We start from the raw sequence: 22543 nt of genomic DNA, 5'->3' as shown, positions 1-22543 counted from the left end.
CATGATTTGTCTTGTGTATGAAGACATTTAGGATGTTCTGGGGGAACAGCGATGTCCATTATCACTTGAAAATATAGATCAAAAATGTCACCAAATGGCAATGGGAAAACTTTAATACTATTTTTCCCTGAATCGAATTGGAACTTAACCCAGCCCACTGAGCTGCCCGAAGGCAGTATTACCCATTATGAAGATATTTGCCCAATTTTTTGAGCCATTTTTCATATATTTTTATCATTTTCTCAGATGCTGTTAAAACTGGCTTAAGCAGACGCCTGTTCCCCAAAGAGCAGCTCATCTCTGGCAAAGATGATGCCTCCAATAACTTTGCACGAGGTTACTACACATCAGGACGCAAAATCATTCACCAGATCATCGAGGCACTTCGAAAATTGACTGAAGATTGCGACTGTTTGCAGGTGCCTTTAAAACACCAACAATAACAATATAGTACCACCAACAATCAGTATTTTCCCTCTCAAGGGGTTCCTGATATCCCACTCTCTGGGCGGGGGCACCGGCTCCGGCTTGGGCGCCCTTGTGACGCGCCAGGTGACTTCGATGCATACGAAGAAGACCCAACTGGAATTTACGGTTTATCCTGATGAAGGGTCATCGTCTAGTACAAGTATTGTGGAGCCTATAAATTCTGTCCTGGGATGCCACAGGTAAATAGACATATTATTGGTGTGAGGGCGCCACCATCCACCATGGCCATAATTTGATCATTTTCCTGATATTGTTTATAGTTCATATTTCATTTACAAGTGTCTTTCGTTGCCATGTTGGGGGAGGGGTATTCCAGAATATTCTTCTAACCCTTTCCGCTAGCGAATTCCGAGATTTATATAAATATTGCATCTAAGTGGAAAGGGTTAAATGTTTAAATATGCTGAATTAGCAAAATGTAGCCGTATTAGAAAATACTACGACTGCGAGCGAAGTTAAACATGAGCACTATTGAAGCTTGTGATTTCAGTGATGCCCAAAATTTTATACTATATATTTTTCCAATCAGGGTCCTGGACTTGGTGGACTGTTCATTCATGGCAGACAATAAGTCTTTATCAAAAATATGTCGAGAAAAATTGGAAATTGAACGACCAGGTAATAAAATTAAAATTCAACCATGCAACTCTTTGGTTTCTAAATACTAACATAATAAAAACTAACTTCACCATAAATCTGTAATAACTAACTTCACCATGATTCTGTAATTACCAACATCACCATGATTCTGTAATTACCAACATCACCATGAATCTGTAATAACTAACTTCACCATGAATCTGTAATAACTAACTTCACAATGAATCTGTAATAATTAACTTCACCATGAATCTGTAATAACGAACTTCACCATTAATCTGTAATAACTAATTTCACTATTAATCTGTAATAACTAATTTCACCATGAATCTGTAATAACTAATTTCACCATGAATCTGTAATAACTAACTTCACCATGAATCTGTAATAACTAACTTCACCATGAATCTGTAATAACGAACTTCACCATGAATCTGTAATAACGAACTTCACCATGAATCTGTAATAACTAACTTCACCATGAATCTGTAATAACTAACTTCACCATGAATCAGAAATAACTAACTTCACCATGAATACCAAAATAAATAATATTACTACACCTTTCTTATTAAAATAAAACTATCTTTGTAATAAACTTACAAACTAGATAGTTTGTAAATAAAAAGTTTTTTTTACTAATGTAGTGGTTTCTAATGAATTCAACAAATAATTTTTTTATATAGGTTTCATGAATCTAAATGGCCTGTTGGCCCAAACTATAAGTTCCGTAACGGCAAGTCTGAGATTCGATGGCGCTGTCAACGTCGATTTAGCGGATTTTCAAACCAATCTAGTTCCTTATCCAAGGTAAATACCTCACTGTTTGTCCTTACAACTAATATCAAAATTGTTTGCAAATTATTATAATTTAATAATTATTTAATTTAATTTAATGATAAAAAGGATTGCGAGAGCGTACAAATTAAATCATTAATAATTATTAATTAAATTCAATTAAAAATATAAAAATATAGAAATTTTATATATCATTATGAATATAAAAAAAAAATAAAAATTAAAGTTTGATTTTACAATTTGCTGCTAATGTTTTCAAGTGATTCAAAGTCGAACAAAAAACGTAATTAGGGTGGTCCTTAATATGGATATTCTCGAATTTCTTTGCTCCCAAGGGTTGGAGCCCTTCCAAATTAATAAAAAATAAATCTTTAATAGTTTTAACTCTTTATATTAAAATTTAGATAATCCGCACTACAATTAAAACTTTCATATATTTATTATTAGCATATGCCATTAAGTAAATTCTGACGCCATCTGTGATAGCAGACTTTTGGCGCTTGTAGTTTTGATAGCAATTTATTACTGAAAATTTGAGTGTTTACATCACCAATTAAATAATTATTTTGCTGCAAAATTAACTTTGATGCCATGATAAATAAATATTTCGTCAAACAGTGCACATGAATTTAATTAGAGGTTAAGTGAATTACGAATATTTGTAAGTGTTATAATATTTGAGTTCACAAGTACTATCACAGGTGGCGCAAGAATATACTTAATGACATGTTAATAATAAATATATGAAACTTAATTGGGTGGGGACTATCTAAATGTTAATATTAAGAGGTAAAACTTTTAGAGGTTTATTTTTTAATAATTTGGAAGCATTGGAGCCCTTGGGAGCAAAAAAATCGAAAATGTCCATATTATATACACAATTATTTCTAATTGCAGGAAAACATTCGACATCACTACACCTATTTATACAGTGCGTGTCATATAATTTTAAAAATACATTCAAGGTGATAGATGTTGATATTAAATATATATCTTACGTGTATTATATTTATATATAGATTGCATTTCCCACTCATGACGTACGCACCTGTGGTATCAAAATACTCAACGAGAAGAAATCTTAAGACGCACGAAATCACTTCCGAAACGTTTGAGGCATCGAATCAACTTATGAGGTAAAAATTATCTCTTTATCTATCTAACTATCTCTATCTATATATCTTTCTTTATCTACCTTTCTCTATCTGTCTTTCCTTTATCTATCTCTCCTTTTCTCTAACTCTCTTTCCTCTATCTATCTCTCTTTCCTCTATATGTCTCTCTTTCCTCTATCTGTCTCTCTTTCCTCTATCTGCCTCTCTTTCCTCTATCTGCCTCTCTTTCTTTTATCTATCTCTCCTTATCTGTCTATATCTCTTTCACTTGTTTTCTCTGTCTCTATCTCTCTCCCTCTCTCTCAGTACCATAAATTAATTCACAGACTAACTTAAAATAATATGTAGCATTCAAGGAAAAAACTAAAATATTGACATGTTCAAAACACAAAATTATAGAACATTTTTTGCTTTCAAATACAAAACATGAGATAAAATAGTAAGAGCTAAATTTGATTTACAAACTTTATATTTTGATAATTGCCAAAAAGTAAAAGAGAACAGCTACCTAGTTTATTACCAGTAGAATAATTTAATTGAATGAAACAAGATCCTGCACTATCTATATATATTAATATCTATCTATCTATGTATCTATCTCTTTATCCATCTCTCTCTCTATTTATTTTCTCTCTCCGTCTATTCTCTCTCTCTATCAATTTATCTCTAGTATATCTCTCTCTGCCTTTCTCTCTATCTATTTATCTATCTCTATTTATCTATCTTTCTCTTGATTTAAAATGATTGTATTAAAAGTGTGTTCCAAATTATTCATATGTTCTGAACACATAGTTTTGAATTGTTTTGGATTTTGAGAATCCTTTATTCATTATAATATACTTTATAGATGTAATTCCCGAGAAGGCAAATATATGGCCTGCTGTCTCCTGTATCGAGGAGACGTGACACCAAGTGACATCAATGCCAGTGTTAGCGCAGTCAAGGCCAGAAAAACACTAAAATTTGTGGATTGGTGCCCCACAGGATTTAAGGTACAGGTTTAAAAACAAACACTAGTTTGTTAAAAAAACTTTAAATAAAAAAATCAAAGCTAATTTGTATCAAATGTTACTCAAAGCAATTTTAAGGGGGCAATTCTGCCGTAACAGAGCTCATAAAATAGCGTTGTCATGGCAACGCTCTCTTATGCTTGTTCTTGGTAGTGAAAATTATGAAAATGTCTCTATTTCCTGTGCGATCAAGCGTATTTTACATGGTGCTAGATGGTGCAGTTATCATAACATCATACTTGTTTATATGTAATACACACAAATAGATAGACATTTTCATAATTTTCAATAACAAGAACAAGCATTAAGAGTGTTGCCATGACAACGCTATTTCATTAGCTCTGTTAAGGCAGAATTTCCCCATAAAGTGATGATTTATTTTTATCAGGTTGGTTTAAACGTCCAGGCTCCTATGTTTCATCCTGGCAGCGATTTGTGCAGAATGCATAGGGATGTCTGTTTGTTATCGAATAACACTTCGATGTGGGAAGCATGGGACAGATTAACAATGCTGTATGATCTTATGTATTCGAAGAGAGCTTTCATACATTGGTAAGAGTAAAAATAAGATACTATATATACATATTTATATAATTTAGGGTGGTCCTTAATATGGACATTTTCGAATTTCTTTGCTCCTAAGGGCTCAAATGCTTCCAAATTGATAAAAAACTATTCTCTGAAAGATTTAGCTCTTAATATTAACATTTAGATAGTCCGCAATTCAAATAAAAGTTTCGTATATTTATTATTAAGTAAATTCTTGCGCCATCTGTGATCGCAGACTTGTAATTTTGATGACAATCTATTACTGACAATTTGAATTCAACATCACCAATTAAATATAATATGCCATGATAAATATTTCGTTAAACAGTCCACATGGTTCTAATTAGAGGTCAAGTGTTTAGTAGATATTTTTAAGTGTCATATTTTAGTTCACAGATGCTATCACAAGATGGCGCAAGAATTTACTTAATGACATATGTTAATAATAAACATACGAAACTTTTAATTGAATTGCGCACTATCTAAATGTTAATATTAATAGCTGAAACTTTTAGAGGTCATTTTTTTATTATTTTGGAAGCATTTGAGCCCTTTGGGAGCAAAGAAATTTGAAAATGTTTATTATTTATTTACTTCTAGGTATCTCAATGAAGGTATGGACATAAGCGAGTTCTCTGAAGCCCGTGAAGACTTAACAAGTCTCAAAGACGACTATTTTGAAATTGAAAATGGCACACAAAATTATTCCACAAACGGATACATTGACACAGATTTAGATATTGAAGAATATGATTATTCGTGGGATTGATAAAATTTTAAATAAACATTCTAAAAATGACAATTTACTTATTTATAAGCAATAATCTAATAATAAGATTATCTATAAGAATATAATGAATAAGTTGTTAATTAAACATCAAATTTGAGAAATTACGAATTTAAAGAAAACCAGTGCATTTAACCAAAAATTCAGATATTTGTTTTGAAAATAAAAATGCAAACAACTATAATGTTTATAGATACAAAATGATTTTTTTAACTTACCTCCATAGGACATCACGAACTTCTCAACCCGATTCAATTTGTGCAGCCTGAACCTGTTAGCCAAAGCCGTTAATATCACAACACCTGCAAAAAACAAACATTTGAAATACAAAATAATTCTAACATCAATTATATAATACTATATTAAATTTAAACTTATAAAATGAATTTTATTAATTATATTTTATATAATATTTTATTTACCGCATATCCTGAAGAACGAACAGAAGAAAACTGTCAACAGCACGAACCAAGTGTTCCAATCGTGCGAATCGTTGATGGTTGCAACACCCAAGAACATGAAGATGATGGTTTCTGAAGAACTCGATAACATTTTCATTGCATACTTTATTGTCGTGTGAGATTTGTGGGAGATGTTGGCCTCTACGTAATTCTTCATTGTTATACCACAGAATGTAATACTGAAAAAAGAAATAAGATAACCATATAATAACCTAACTTCATGTATGTGTTATCAAAGGAACATCAGAAATTTGCACTTATGATAAAATTGTTATTTGATTTTTGTGCGTTTTGTAGGATAAGTTAAGTTTTATGTGTAAAACGCCTGATCGCACAGCAAATTATGATTACGGCTTGCTTATGAATAAATAAATAATAATAAAAAAAAAAAACATATCTTTTTGACTAATTCATACGAAGATAAACCCGTAACATTGCATTACTATAACATTTTTATCATAGATAAAATGGTCCATAAATTTCAAAGAAAAGCATAGTACTAAAGTCATCTTTGAGCAAGCAAAATAAAACTAGTGGCGTGTATGGCATCGTGCCTTAAGGCAAATTATAAATAAATCAATTCATCTCCAGAACATTAACAATCGTCATTTCATTTCGAATTCAATTTCAAAAAATAGTTGCCTAATTTGCACAAAATTGAAAAAGTGCTCCCGTATAGTCACAGTCTAAACGCATTTGCAAATAAATCTGTGCGCCATTTTCACTTATACCGTGCTTAGCTTAGCGACATTTTCACATTTTTCAATAGTTTTCACAAAATTGGAAAAGTGCTCCAGTACATAAACAGTCTAAACGCACTTGGGTAAACATTTGTACTAGAGTGGCGCTTAGACTGTGCTTAGCCTGGGTATTTTTTTGAATTTTTAATCCGAAATTACAAAAATATTTTATGGAAAGTTAATTTTTTATCCTCAAAAGCAATTGTTTTGTCAATACAAGCAAAAAGTTTTTAGATCATTCAAATCGGACGCTTAGTTCACTCAAAAACTGCCATTTTTTGCACATTTAGCTCTGTATCTCCGAAATGGCTGAACCTGCCTTTTCCAAAAACTAATCACCACTTCTCCCCATCATTACGATTTGAATATTTTTTAGATAATTCAAATCGGATGCTCCGTTCTCTCAAAAACTCGATTTTAATTTTCTGCACTCTTTGCTCCGTATTTCCGTAACGGCTAGACCTGCCTTTGCCAAAAACTAATCAGCGTATCTCCCTATTAATAGGAACCGAATGTTTTTTGAGCTATTCAAATCGGTTGATCCGTGCGCCCGAAAACGTGGACGAAAATTTTTATCCATACATACATTCACACACACACACATAACCATTTTTTCTGAGGTATGCCAAAATGTTCAGAAACCTCTAAAACGTGAAAAAATGCAAAAATATTCAATTTCGATTTTCGGCCCATTACTATTATACCCTACGAGAAGTTAAAAATTAGAATAACAATAAAAAAAATATTGGGGTTGGGCAAAATTTAATAAAAATCAAAAGTTTCCTCAGTAAGTTTTAAGCTCAAAAATCTAAACTACAACTAAAAACATGATTGAATTACTAAAATTGCTACAAAAAATAGGGGTTGGTGATGAAGTGGTAAAATATCAGGCTTGTATATATTTTTAATACCACACTATAAAAAAATAGAAACAAAAAATCTACTTTCACTTTTACTTCTGTTATCTTTGAGCAGTATCTTAAATAAAACTATGGAATATCACAACCAGTGAAGCAAAATAAATTTAGGATCCATTGTTTCCTACAAAATTTTAAATTATCAATTATATACTTACGCTAAGATACCAGACATGTGGAATATTTCAGCATTAAGATATGCCAAATAGGCCATAACGAAGATGAAGATAGGCTCGATGACTCTCACCTCGTGTGTGTAACGAGTGACCAGGCCAGTTGCAAAACCCCATATAATACCTAGATAAAAATACACAGTTATTAACTATTCAATATACAAATACAAGTACACCTTAGTCTGTTTTTACACGGTCTTTTTGTACACGGTTTTGATATAACACGGTTTGAAAATTGAATATTTTTAATTTTTAACTTCCCGTAGGGTAAGTTATTGTAATGGGCCGAAAATCGGAATTGAAAATTTTTACATTTCTCGACGTTTTGAAGGTTTCTGAACGTTTTGGCATACTTCAGAAAAAATGGATGTGTGTGTGTGTATGTGTGTGTGTGTGTATGGATACAAATTTCCAGTCACGTTTCCGGGCGTACGGATCAACCGATTTGAATGGTTTGAAAAACATTCGATTCCTATTGATAAGGAGATGTGCTGATTAGTTTTTGGCAGAGGCAGGTCCAGCAGTTACGGAGATAAGGAGCAAAGAGTGCAGAAAATAGAAATCCAGTTTTTGAGAGAACGGAGCATCCGATTTGAATGATCTAAAAAACATTCTATTAGTAATGATTGGGAGAAGGGGTTAATAGTTTTTGGCAAAGGCAGGCCCAGCCATTTTGAAGATACGGAGCCAAATATGTAAAAAATGGCAGTTTTTGAGAGAACTAAGCGTCCGATTCAATTGATTCAAAAAACTTTCTGCTTGTCTTAACAAAATAATTGATTTCGGATTTTTTTTTTTAATTTTTTGTATATCGAAAATAATTCAGATTTTATTTTTAATTCTGACTATAGTTCTAATATACTTTAAACAAATAATTTCAACTCTGCAATTCAGTTTATATAATTCTTATAAATATTAGACAATGTTACAATATTTATAATAATCTATTTGAAAACATTCAATATTCCTCGAACATTTCGTTACGGTACGGGAAGTTCCAGCAATTTGCCTTAAGGCACGATGCCACCCACCCCACTAGTTTTGCACGATTTTATTCCATTTAGCACGATTTGAAATTTTATGTACTTAAATTTTTTTTGCCAAATTTAATTTTTACGAAGTATGTTCATATCACAAAAAAGTATTTATGAAAGAAAAAAGTCTGAAACCATCGATAGTATCGATAGTTTGCGAACGCTAGCTTAAAGATTTAAGTGAATTCCCCTTTAGCGCGTACAAACAATTTTTATTGTGCACTGCAAATGTGAATTCTTGTTCTTAAAAATTCTAGTTTTTCACTAATTTTAATAGGTTTTAGAGATTAGAAACAAATCACCCATTTTTGTATAAGATCAATGTCTTTTTTTACACGTTTTTTTTACACGGCTTCTTCTGGAACCAATCTACCGTGTAAAAACAGACTTAGGTGTATTTATATTTCCATCACTAATTTACCTATTATGGTACCACCTCCTGCAACGACTAAGAAATTGGCAAGACCAGCCAGGACATCCGTGTACTCGATATTGCTAGCACCCATTTCACCGTAAGTCTCGAACATATGATAGAGGACGACTGTGACGGCATCGTTGAGCAAAGATTCTCCAAAGACAACGATGTATAAAACCTAAAAAATAAGAATTAAAATTGAAACTAGTTGGTATTGGTATTTTGCCTTGAGGGAAGTTACATAAACTTCCCGATTTATGTAAATAATCGACTTAATCCATGATAGATTAATTAATTTATGAGTGATTAAAAGTATTCCGAGTGAATTTATTACACATAATTGAAAACGAACGAACACGTTAACTCGGAGTATTTTCTAAAAGCAAATTTTCACAAATCAATAATTTTTATAATTGAGCCAGTTTTTTGTAGGACTTTAATTGTTTAGCATGTTCATTAAGACCAAGTACTCTATCGTTATACCAAGTAAATCGTCTAATTTATATTTTAACAAACGTCCAAAAACACTACTCATTTTCTCAAACTTTGATGAATTTTAAAAATTAAACTACTTGTCGTAAGGCCGTAATATTTCAGTAAGTTCTATAAGACCATGATATATATCGCCAAAAAAAGTTCCATGAAAATCGGCTTAAATTTTTTTTTCAACAGTTAATTACAAGAAAACGGCTCGGTAGATTTTCACCTAAAACCAATCAGTATTATTCACAACTAATATCTTTCGAACAGTTTTTGATTTTTTAAAATCAAATGTGAACATAAAGTTGAACACTTTTTTTCCAAATTACAAAGAAACAACTCGGCCGATCGTCGCACAAAACTGAGCAACGATAATCCTCACCGAAATACATCAAATGGCTTTTAAATTTCTGAAATCGGTTCAGGCGTTTTTGAGCAAACGCCGATGAAAGTTCTAATTTTGACAAATGCCAAAAAGACCATACTAATTTTTGCAAACTTTGACGAATTTTTAAAGCTAAACGACTTGTCGTAGGACCGTAATATTTTAGTATGATCAAGAAGACTATGGTATCTACCGTCAAAAAAATAATCATAAAAATCGTCGAATTTTTTAAAAAAAACTTTATTACAAGAAAACGCCCGGCCGATCTCTACCAAAAACTAATCAGCACGATTCCCAACCAATATCTTTCGAACGGTATTAGAATTTTCAAAATCGATTCGGAACTGCGGGCTAAAACGTGGACGAAATTTCACTTTTCTGCTATTTACAAAGAAACGGCTTGGCTGATTGTCGCGCAAAATTGATATACGCTAGTCCTCGTCGAGATACATCGAATGGCTTTTAAATTTTTGAAATTAGTCCAGCCGTTTTTTGAGAAAACGTCGATTTACGGTAAAAAATCTATGCGAGCACACGCACACACACACATACTTTTTCCAAATTTTGTCTCATTCGATTCAGAATGGCTTGAAACGTCGAGAAAACATAAAATTAGCAATTCGGATTTTTTGATGAAAACATAAACTTCTCCTTCGGGAAGTTAATAAAAAACATTCATAAAATTAAAAAAAATATTAGATGCATGTCGATACATACTTGTTAATATCAATTTTAGTTTTAAAAACAATTAAGCTAAACTCGGGTATTGTCTGTTCCCAGCAATTTTAAGAAATTAATTTTAAACATTCTAATTGTTTTTTTGTTTAATAAAATATGATTTTAAAAAACTGAGAACGTCTATCGAATTGCTACTTAAACTTGTCCTTTGTTTACTCACAAAATTTCCTGAAATAGAGAATACTCTCATACTTACGACCAAATTATGCTTAATTGTTTTAAAATTCTGATATAAGTTTTTTGTTTATTTATTTGTGGCTAGGGTTTAAAACTATTTTTTAAGTTTGAGTAGAGGAAGTTACTTTTAAAAAGAAAAGTCACACTGATTTAAATTAATATATACACCGGTATAAAAATCTAAATTAATATATACAAAACCTTTCTGAGAACCATTGCAGACTGCTAAGATATCAAATGCTATTGAACCGATATCATTTCAAGAATCAAAACGCTTTCATCAATCTTCTATATTTGGCTATATTTGTCATTTTCCATTTATACAGTGAAAACCGACTTTTTCCACTAAAAACCGGTTTTCGAATTTCATAATTTTCGCCAAAAAAACGGTTTTTAAAAACCGACAAACCCTGATGCCAACTTACTTCATTGACGTGGATTTCTTCAAATACTGCCAGAACTGCAACAGGATCTACAGCCGAGATCAGAGACGAGAACAAGAACATGTCCAAAAGTGGTGTCTCGACCCCAAATAAACCGGTGATACCACATGCCCATAAGGAAACACCTAAAAATAAACATATTATTAAAATGGTAAAGGGTCTGGGCGTGTTTCCAAACAGAATTGGCCCCACCCTGGTATTTTAATAATTTTAATGCCATTTTATAGGAATTTTCGAAAAAACTTGAAATACCAAATTTCAAATCCGTAGCTCATCATTTGGCATATTGAAATCTTAAGTTTTTCATACATTGAAATATATTAGTCAGAAGCTTATACGGCGTATGAAAATAATCAATAATAATAATTATTGTTTTATTCGGCGCGTTGGATTTTTTATTATGACTAATAAATATACTTATATACAAGATATAAATAAAATTTGGTTTTTAATAAATATTTCCATACTTATATACATAATTTGACGAGACGCGCGAAAACGACGAGCCTTATGCTTGCTCGTCGCTCTTGCAAAGCGACTTTATATGGGTGTTTTTGTACCGGCAGCGCGCGTACTAGCTTAAGTTTTTCCAACTTTTCTCCCAAAGTTCCACTTACATTTAAATGGATTTTTGAATAACAAAAGAAAAACGTACAGGCTTTCGAATGATGCTAATATAAAAGTAGTCAAACAATTAGCACTGGTAGAAAATGGAAAATGAAAAATCATTTTCACCTTTTCACGCACTAACAAATAATTTTTTCACATTATTTGTTATTAACAACATAGACAAGATCAGTATAAATAGAATGACGTTAACAGTTTTTCGATATCTCTCATATTTCCGACAAAAAGTGAGTTTGAAAAAAGGGGCCACTTTTACATGTTTTCACTGATATCTCGGCCAAATGATGAGCTACGGATTTGATATTTGGTATTTCGAATTTTCTCAAAAATACCTATAAAATGACATCAAATTTTTTTAAATACCAGGGTGGGGCCAATTCTGTATGGAAACACGCCCGTTCAGGGTAAATTTTCTTATCCCTTACCTATGGTCAATATGTTAAAGATTGTTCCGATGACGGCGAACAGCAAAATAGTCCCCAGATGATCGAAGAAGAGCCGATTCGGCATAAAGTAACCGGCGTCCAAAATTATAGGCGGCAGCATGTACAGGAAAAAGGTGTCAGGAGTCAAAGTTGACACCTGAACATTGGTGGCATAAAATAGGGCGACTCCGATGATGACACCAACGACGATCAGGAGACACGACTCGGGGAAGATCTTGTTGACGTTTGGAGCCATGTGGAAAGCTAAACAAAAATAAGAAAAATGTAAATTATTAAGTAAAGTGAAGTCACAAGTAAATATTTCTACAAATATTAACAATTTCGTTACAAGAGTATTTTCTGCAGGAGTGACACTGCTGTACGAGGCAGCAAACTGTCCAAGTACTTGTCATGCCAGTAATATTGAAAATGTTCGTAATCATCTTATATATAAAAGTGAATCGCAAAATGTGTTGTTAAACGCATAACTCAACAACGTCTGGACCAATTTAGCCATTTTTTTTTTTTAAATGTTCGTTGAAGTCCAAGGATGCTTCTTACGGCGAGAAAAAATTGAATAATTGCCGGGAAAACCCTAAAAACACCCCTTTTCTTTTTCACATACAAACGTTCACTAACTGAAACGTAGAATCAATTTGAGCTTTATTGCTATTAAATAAAGTTCATATTAAATTACAAGCACTCACTGTATACTCCTCTTAAACGATTATTCTGATTTTGATAATTCTTTCTGAAGTTTGTTAAGGAAATTTTCTAGGATGTATGTGATTATAAAGTACTGGGATGTATGTGCAATATTGTAGAAATAAATGGAAAAAATGCAAAAAAACGACATGTCATTGTTGGCATTGAAAACAAATGTAAACTTTCATTTGCCAAAAATTTCAATTTACTTATGAACCTAGACAATATTAGAATATGTATAATAAATTTATGATTATAAATAAGAAAAATGAAATGTCTACATTATTATTGCTAAAAAGCAGCTGAGAAGTGTATGTATATATGTATGGCAGATTGAATGATACACATATGAACAGGATATGACAAATAAATTCACTTAAAATATGAAATTAAGAATTAATTAGGGCCGAACTGATTAAAGGTAGTTCAATAGTTATTTTTTTCAATATATATATTTTTTTCAGAATGTCTGTTCGAACAATACCCGAATTTAGCTTAATTGTTTTTAAAACTAAAATTGATATTAACAAGTATGTATCAACATGTATCTAATTTTTTTTTTTAATTTAATGATTTTTTTATTTAAAAATGTATTATTTTAATTTATTCAAAAACTTTCCTCTCACTATCATGAAAATATTTTTATTCTTATATGTGAAAATGATGCATGAATAACAAATAATTATTTTCAAAGTTACTTAATCCAGATAAACTATTATTTTATAGTTCTACTAATTAAAATTAAAATAATTTTGTTTACTATCTATAAAGTTGAATAATTAATGAATTCAGTCAAATACTGCTCTGAATTACACTAAATTTGCGGATAAATTAGAATATTCGAGCAAAAATTTATTTTCTATATAAAATTCGAAAACGGGTTAAAACCGGTTTTTTAGTAAAATTAAAATTCGAAAACCGGTTTTCTGAAATATCGGTTTTTGTATAAACTCTACGCGTGGCATTTATGGAAAAAAAATGCAAAAAAAAATATCATGTGATTTTTTTGTCAAAAAATATATTCTAGCACATTGCCATTCATAAATAAAAATATATATACGTAAACTATTAAAATTTTTAATAAAATCAAAAAATTATGGTAATATTAAGCATATGTAATGCAAATTGTGTTTGCAAAGTGAAGTTATCTGTAGGGCAGACATGTAGAGCAGGCGTGAATATAGCAGCTGCATGCCACGTGGTGCCAACTTACGAATGCCAATGTACTAGTTCAAATTATAATAATAACAGAATGATTAATAATAAATAGAAAAGAAAAGAAATGTCATTTACTTATATATATATATATATATATAAATCAAATCATTTATTAATTAAACAATTAACGTTTTCTTATCTAAATGACTTAGTGCACTTAACACAGTGCTCCCATTGTTGTTGAAATTATTATCAGAGTTAAATTTTTTTTTGCACTAATTGCACACGAGTAGCACCTGCGTCATGTCAAAATAAACAATTAAAGACGTTGATAACGCAGATAATTTATTTACAACGCATTATAGAAATATTTTAAACTAATTAAATAATTCAACATGGGAGAAGAAAATATAAGGGGTACTGAATGCCACAGGACAAGAAGATAAATAAATATATAAACTTCTTCTAAACAAATATTTCTTCTAAGGAAATCACACTTTTTCCCTTGACACCAAATCCGTTGTAGATTTCCACAAATTCCCCGAAAGTTAATTAGCGTCTTTACGTTCGCACAAAAATCCTCATTCATATATTTTGTTCAAACAAAAAACGTACTGTTTGCACACTATTAGCATTTATCATTTTGCTAACATCTATTTTAGCTATTGTAAAAGACAATGAACATTATTTAACCATCAAATAATAACAAATCCACTTGGGTGGCGATGAGAAAAAATATTTGTTTAAAATTTTAATAGGAATTTGCGGAGATACAAGGGCGAAAGGTAAATAGTAAAATAAATTAATAACTACAATAAATGATTTAATGTTTGAATTTCAACAATTGAAATTTAATTAAAATATTATACCTAATTTAATTGAGTATAAATCGTAAACGCCATCTTACAAGATGGCGGACACGTTAAATGCAGTTAATTTTTACTGCACACAATTTGCCAAAGTTTAAATAATTAGACATGAAGTAGGCTGCAACAGAATTAGATTCGTCAAGATGTCAAAATCAATCCGTTATTTTTTAAATTTCAAATAAAGTATCTATAAATAACATTTCAAATCTTTTCAATCTCAAAAAGAAATTGCACAACAACGTAACAAATTCCATTTCTGATAACAAAGAGATTTAAATTTTAAAATATCATTTAGGAAAATTTTTTATCTTAAAATTTGATAACTCGAAGATTTCGTGGCAAGATAATTTTTACAGATTTTAAATTTTTTTATCTCTTATCTTTTTGTTGTTTAAAATCACCGAAACACAAACTCTGATTAGATGTTTATACGATTATAATAGACAGAGATCTGTATTCTGTATTATTTATCGAATTTGTCAAAAAATCTAGTATTACAAATGTGTGAAATATTTTGAAATTGAGGAAAAATCAAACATACTGTTGGCTTTTATAAAAAGGGGGAGTAATGTGGTAACTCGAGTCAACTTTATATACTTAATTTATTAAGGCCACATATGTCAAGGGATAGTAAGTTGAAATTATAATAATAATAAAATTAAAATAAAATTTATATTAGATTCAGTCCAATGTAGACAGTTTTTAAAGCTCAAGAAAATATTTGAAAAAATATTTTGTGTTATAAATAATAGTCAAAAAATCTAATATTAAGAGAGTGAAATATTTTCAATTCCAGGCAAAATGAAAAAAATAGTGTCAACTTTTATCTTTATAAAAGTTACCTTTTTGGGGGGAGTAATGTGGCAACACGAGTTAGCTTCGATAATTAATTATTGAAAAAACAAAGGTTTGTCATGACATGCCGACTTTTGGAAAAAGATACGTATTTTAATATAGTATTATAGAAATTTTTTATTTAATGAATAAATTTCCACAATAATTAATTTTAATAAGTTTTAAATTTGGTTTAATTTTATTACATTATTATTATTAAAGCTCCATTCAAATTTCATTCAAAGCATTTTTACCAAGTTTAAGGATTATATTCAATTATTAAAAAAGGGGGAGTAATGTGGCAAAACGAGTCACCTTTGATAATTAGAAAAAGAAAAACTATAGATTGTCATGACATGTAAATAGATTTTTTTATTATTTAACATTTAAACTATTTTTATTACATTTTATTCTTTTCCTTCAGCCGCCAGTTTATGACACTTGCTGTACATAATATATTTTGTATATACATAAATATATATAGGCCAAATCGATATAATACAACCCAGTAAAGAAGGAGCAAACACAAATGTTTCTTATTATTATATATATATATATATATATATATAATGTATAAATTTACATTATAAGAACTTTTATATTTGCATAATTAATATACATTCATTCGACCACGTGCTGAAAAGGTCGACCTTTAATTCGACGATAGATGGCCTTTGCGGACGAAACTTTTATAGTACAACATTTTGATAAAAAAAAACATTTTAGGATCAAAAACATTCAAAAAAAAATAATAAAAATCAACATCATCATATCGATGAAACTGGAAAGAATTTTATCTAAAAAAGAGAGCATCATAAAATATTTGGAATATCACAAATTTTTAGAGTATTACAAAATATTTGCTAAGCTATTTGTATAGAAAAGAACACTACTAGCATGCAAATTAGAAATATGAATTTAATCTAATTGGTTAGATTTCAAGGATTTGAAGTTTCGCGAGAAAGAAAAAGGATGACACAAAAAATAATAATTCATAAATCGTGAATTTACAAAGATACATTCTTTTATTTTATAAAAATTTCAAGCAATTTCTTTCTAGAAAAATCATTGCTAAAAGTTGAAAGTTCAAAAGGTCTCAATATTTGACTAGACTCAATATTTTCAAAACAGCATTAAATAAAATATGTTCTCTGTTTATTTCAGACAGAGTTTAAATTTTTTATTTAATTGAAGGATTTTCGCAAAATGTGAAAAGTGAAATGTTATGACTAGCCATAGGTCTATATAAGATTTCAAAAGCACAACACATTAATAGAGAAAAGAAAATCGTTTTCTGTTCACGTGGGACTAAGGAAAAGCTGAAATTACTTTTATATTACAATATATACAATATTACATTATATACATCATATATATACATATTATATATATATATATATATATATATATATATATATATATATGAATATACACGTATATAAATGTATATTTTTGTATATAAATAAATATTTCAGATACAACGTCATATGTAGGAAAGTGGGTTATTTTCTTCTATGACGCGTTGGAGCGATCTGTTAGATTTTCTTTCAGAAATAATTTTCTTCGCAAAAAACAATTTTACAGAAATTGAATTTTAAATCATATATTTGAAGTTAATTTGCAGCCAATTCGTAAAATTGACAAAAGATTAAATAAAATTAATTATACGTTTCGACTCTTGATGTGTGTCACTATTCAGGACAAAAACAAAACAGAAACTTAACACTAGAATTAGTTTGAAAAATAAACTTAAATAAAACAAACAACATATATCTTATTTTATATCAAAAACTAATGGAATTGTTCGAACTTCCAGTACCAAAATTAAAAAAATCAGATTTTTTTTAAGAAAATTTTTGAATATTGAGAACATTGAAAAAAAAATTGAGAAAATGCTCATATTTCTTAAAAACTTAGAATCTTTGTAGAAACTTGGAGTTTTTTTAAAACTGTTTTTTTCAATTTTTGTAATTTTGAAATTCTTTGAAAGTCTTTGATATCGATTCATGTTGGCTGGACCAGAGTGTCAAAAATATCTAATTTCGACCGCCAAATGGCATTTTTTAAAACTTTTTTTCTGGATTTCCTATTTCAAGAGCGCTATCTATTTTAAGACCGATCAACCTATTTGAATGATTAAAAAAACATGATGGAGACAAGTGCTGATTAGTTTTTTTTTTGTAAAGACACTTATATAGTTCAAACAAATGTAACACGGATGAAGCGATTTGAATAATTAAACAAACATTCGATTCGTATTGATAAGGAGACGTGCTGATTAGTTTTTGGCAAAGGCAGGTCTCGCCGTTCCAAACTTACGGGGCAAAAAGTGCCAAAAACAGTAACTCAGTTTTTAAGAGAACGGAGCGTCCGATTTGAATAATTCAAAAAACATTTTATTTGTGAAGAACTGATCACAAGATGAAGAACTGATCAAATTTTCATGAAGGTCTAGCGGTTTCGAAGATCTAGTAAAAGAAGTAAAAAAAATGCCATTTGGCGGTCAAAAATGATCATTAGACATATGCACATCAAATTATCAGATAATTTATAGAGATTTTAACAATAAGTATAAATTTTGGTTGCATTCCTATGGGTTCCGTACCAATGTTTATCCGTTAGGGAACGGCGCGGCGCTTATGCGCTTCGATATTTCGTCTCTATGCAGTTAGAGCAGTACGATCACTTTGAAAAAAAGTTCAGAATTTCCAAAATATTTTAAAATAAATTTTTCTTCAAAAAGTCTTTTTCTAAAAAAAGTAAATTTTTATCAAAAATTTATAGTTTCTCAAAAATCTAATTTTTGCAGAGTAATTTTTTTTTCAAAAATGTTGATCTTTTAAAACAAAAAATTTTTGATACGGGAAGCTCCAGCAATTTGCCTTAAGGCACGATGCCATCCGCCCCACTAGTTAATTTACTATTCAGTAGAATCGCTTATTTGTCTCCAGTTAATTTGTTTCATTAGTCAGTAGAATCCTCTGGTTCTAAGTTCGTCTTCTCCTATTTTTTTTATTAGAGCATTGAAGTCTATCAAATCATTTTATATCTTTTTGGCAGAAAGAAAGCCTATTTATTTTTTTGGGTGGTATAAGATTGGCGACCTGTGGTCTGTCCGCCCCGACCACCCCGACCGCCGTCGGCGTTTTCAAGGGCGCCGAATTATCGATCCTTTGCATATGTTTGTTGTTGACTATAACGACAGTGAGAAGAGAAAAAAGGAGACGAAGAAGGAGTTGAAGGATTTTACTAAATAAATCATAATGACCAAAAAAAATATAATGGACAAATAACTTTATGTAGGTACATATGACGAGCAAACCGAACCTTGACATGAATGTAAAAGAAGATTATCTACTGATGTGTTAATTAAGCAGAGCTAGAAGCTAAAAAGAGGACTTTTGTTTGGCGGTAAAAGAGGAAATTTTATAGCAATCAGAAAGATTTGAAAAAAGACTCCATTATCGACCAAAAGCTAAAACTAGTGGTGTATGGCATCGTGCCTTAAAGCAAATTGCTGGAACTTCCCGTACCGTAATGAGAATATTCGAGAAATTTTAAACGTTTTCAAATATATTATTACAAATACTGTAACTTTCATTAGTTTTGCTATCTTGTCGTATCTGAGAAAATCAAATGTAAATCATAAATCAATTTATCTCCAGAACATTAGCAATCGTCATTTCATTTCGAATTCAATTTCAAAAAAAAATAGTTGCCTAATTTGCACAAAATTGAGAAAGTGCTCCCGTATAGTAACAGTCTAAACGCATTTGCAAATAATTCTGTACCACATTTTCACTTATACTGTGCTTAGCTTGGCCGCATTTTCAAATTTTTCAATAGTTTCCTCTATCTATAAGCTAAAAAGGGACTCTACTGACGAACAAATCAAAATAGAAATGTATAAGCTAAAAAAGGGGACTCTACTGACGAACAAATCAAAATAGTACTTCAAAAGAAAGACGAATGGAAATAGTATACAGAAGATAAAAAAGGACTCTACTGACTAGCAAACAGAATACCAACTAAGAACTTAAGATAAAATAGACTTCACTAAGAAGAACAAAGAAAGAAAAGAAAGGACTCTACTAAGAAGCAAATTGAATACAAAGAAGAACTTAAGTGACTCCATCTAGAAAATAGTATCCAAAAAAGGACTCTACTGACTAGCAAATTGACCATCAACTTAGAAGATAAAATAGACTTCAGTAAGGAGCAAATTAAACAGCACACCAGAAGGAAAAGAAAGGACTTTACTAAAAAGTAAATTAAATGCAAAAAGGACTCTACTGACTCATAATAATGTCCAACCAGAAAATAGAAAAAAAAATCTACCGACTAGCAGATTAAAGAGCACTCTAGAACAGGGCTTCTTAAACTTTTGTCATTTATGAGCCCCTTTATGATTGCAAAATTTTTGACGACCCCATTTATGATTGCGAGTTTCTTGATGACCACAAATATTAAAAAAAGAAAATAATATTTTTAGATGATTTACTTTTTTGGTAACAATATGCATATGAAAATGCTCTAGATAAAAAATGACTTTACTAATTAGTGGTGTCAAACAGAAATGACTCTACTGATTTTTAAATTAAATAAAAACCAGAAAATGAAAATAGGGCTCTACTGACCAACAATTGAAAATAGAAATGTAGAAGATAGAAAAAGGAGTCAACTGATGAGCAAATGAACATAAAAACCTGAGAGATACAAAAAGGACTCCACTGACTTTACTGGCCATTAAATAACAATCGAAACCTACAAATTGAAAAGTAACAAAGTACACAACAGTATTTTGTAGGCTGATTTAATAGCAACCTAGAAGATATATAAAGGACTCTACTGACGAGCAAATGAAAATAAACCCTTCAAGATGAACGAAAGACTCTACTGACTAGTAAATTTAATAGAAAAATTTAATAGAAATCCAAAAGGCGAAAAATTGATTAAAATTAAATAAAAATCCCCTATGACAAATATACTGAATAGATGAAAAGGACTAAGACCTGATACTGAAGAGCAAATTAAACAGCATCCCAAAAGATAAGAAAGAATTCTACTGAGTAACAAATAAAAATAGCAACTTCGAAGACAAACTTTTCTGCCAGACAAACTAAATAGCAATTTTCAAGACAAAAAAGAACTCTACTGACGAGCAAATTCTAAAAGACCAAATGTAGATTCTAATTCAACTCATTCAATGATCTTTAAATCTTTTCATTTAAAACCAATTAACACTTACGCATAATTATTCCGTTAACTAAAAAATTACTATTCCGAGCACAAAAAAACCGCTTTTGTACGAAATCAAATAGTGGACGCTAATGGACTGTACAAATAAAAATTTATTAGACCGATTTGAATATTTTAAAATCTCCATTCTAATAATATTCGGTATTTGCTTAAATAATTTCTGGGAGCAATAAAATCGATTTGAAAGGCCATTATGGAATAATAGATTAGAATTTAAATTGTTGACGATAGTTTAAATATTGGTAAGTTGATAGAACAATGGATGGGTACCACGTATGAAAAAAATTATTTTGATAAAAGATACAGAATAAGCTTACGAATAAAATGGTATATAAATGGTTAAGCGTGTTCATATAATTTTCTCAAGATTTTTCAGTTTTTCTTGAATTTTACCACTGCAACTTGCCTGTAGGCCGCACCGTTAGGAATTCGAAGTTGGGATATATGGAAAAAAAACTAAGAATTTTGATACCTTTCTAACGATGTATCTTATATATGATGTATATGTATCTTATATATAAAAATGGAGCTTGATAAAATGATTAAACCGATTTGGCCATTCTTAGTCCTGAAAAATTCATGCTAATCAGTAGGTTGTCGGAAAGGTGAGATATTATTTCAAAATCGCGTACAAACTTTACATTTTTATTTGAAAATTTTTGTAGAAGCGTAATTTGATTAAATCAATGTATGGTGGCTAATACGTCAAATGTCAAACGTTTTTGACAGATGATGTTCAATTACTTTTAATATGATGTTTTACGTGAATATTATTTAATTATGATTAAATTGTAGTAAGTAGGTTTGTTTGTAGTTATATTTATACATAGAAACATTATTAAACGGATCGCAAGGGTTACTAGAAACTCAAAATATCAACTTTTTTGAAATGTTAATTTGAAAATGTACTTTTTGGCATATTTTCTCAAACACGGTGCTCTGAAAGATCTCATTTGTATAATTATATAGTCATTGGTATTTATAAAACATTTTCTAGGTAATATTATTTTTTATTTGTGTTGTTTAAATTCAGAACCTAAATTTGATATCAATCAAAGGGACATTTTGTCGAATAACATTATTCCAGTTATAATGCCCCAAAATTTATCGAAGAATAGATAGTAATATATGAAGATCGAGGGTTAAAAAAGTCACCACCAGTGACAAAAAACAGTAAACTTAAGTAATTAAACCAGTAAACAATATTTGAAAGTAGAGGGAAAAGATGTATAACCAGCTATAACCTTAATTCTCATGACTTTGCTATCGGAAGATAAACAGTAATCTTTGAAAATCCATAATACAAGATTTTCTTCCATTGGTAGTTTTTTAGCATTAGTTAAAAATGTAATTAT

General features: G+C 30.2%; 1 protein-coding gene across 3 annotated transcripts in view; it reads right to left on the bottom strand.

Moving 5' to 3' along the window:
• Positions 1-22543, bottom strand: part of LOC113387999 (sodium/hydrogen exchanger 3-like) — a 133472-nt gene that overhangs the window by 80274 nt on the left and 30655 nt on the right. For all 3 annotated transcript variants that reach the window (XM_026625410.1, XM_026625408.1, XM_026625411.1), the window contains 6 exons: positions 12364-12627; positions 11294-11436; positions 9095-9266; positions 7625-7763; positions 5771-5988; positions 5567-5650 (listed from right to left, as the gene is read on the bottom strand). In XM_026625410.1, coding sequence (XP_026481195.1) covers positions 5567-5650; positions 5771-5988; positions 7625-7763; positions 9095-9266; positions 11294-11436; positions 12364-12627 — 1020 coding nt within the window. The remainder of the gene's footprint in view (positions 1-5566; positions 5651-5770; positions 5989-7624; positions 7764-9094; positions 9267-11293; positions 11437-12363; positions 12628-22543) is intronic.

This window comes from Ctenocephalides felis, unplaced genomic scaffold, assembly GCF_003426905.1.
Source record: "Ctenocephalides felis isolate EL2017-DRISC unplaced genomic scaffold, ASM342690v1 CF-g0.4_SCAFFOLD_03572, whole genome shotgun sequence".
Taxonomy (NCBI): domain Eukaryota; kingdom Metazoa; phylum Arthropoda; class Insecta; order Siphonaptera; family Pulicidae; genus Ctenocephalides; species Ctenocephalides felis.
Note: the sequence above shows the minus strand (reverse complement) of the source record. Positions and strands in the feature narration are given on the sequence as shown.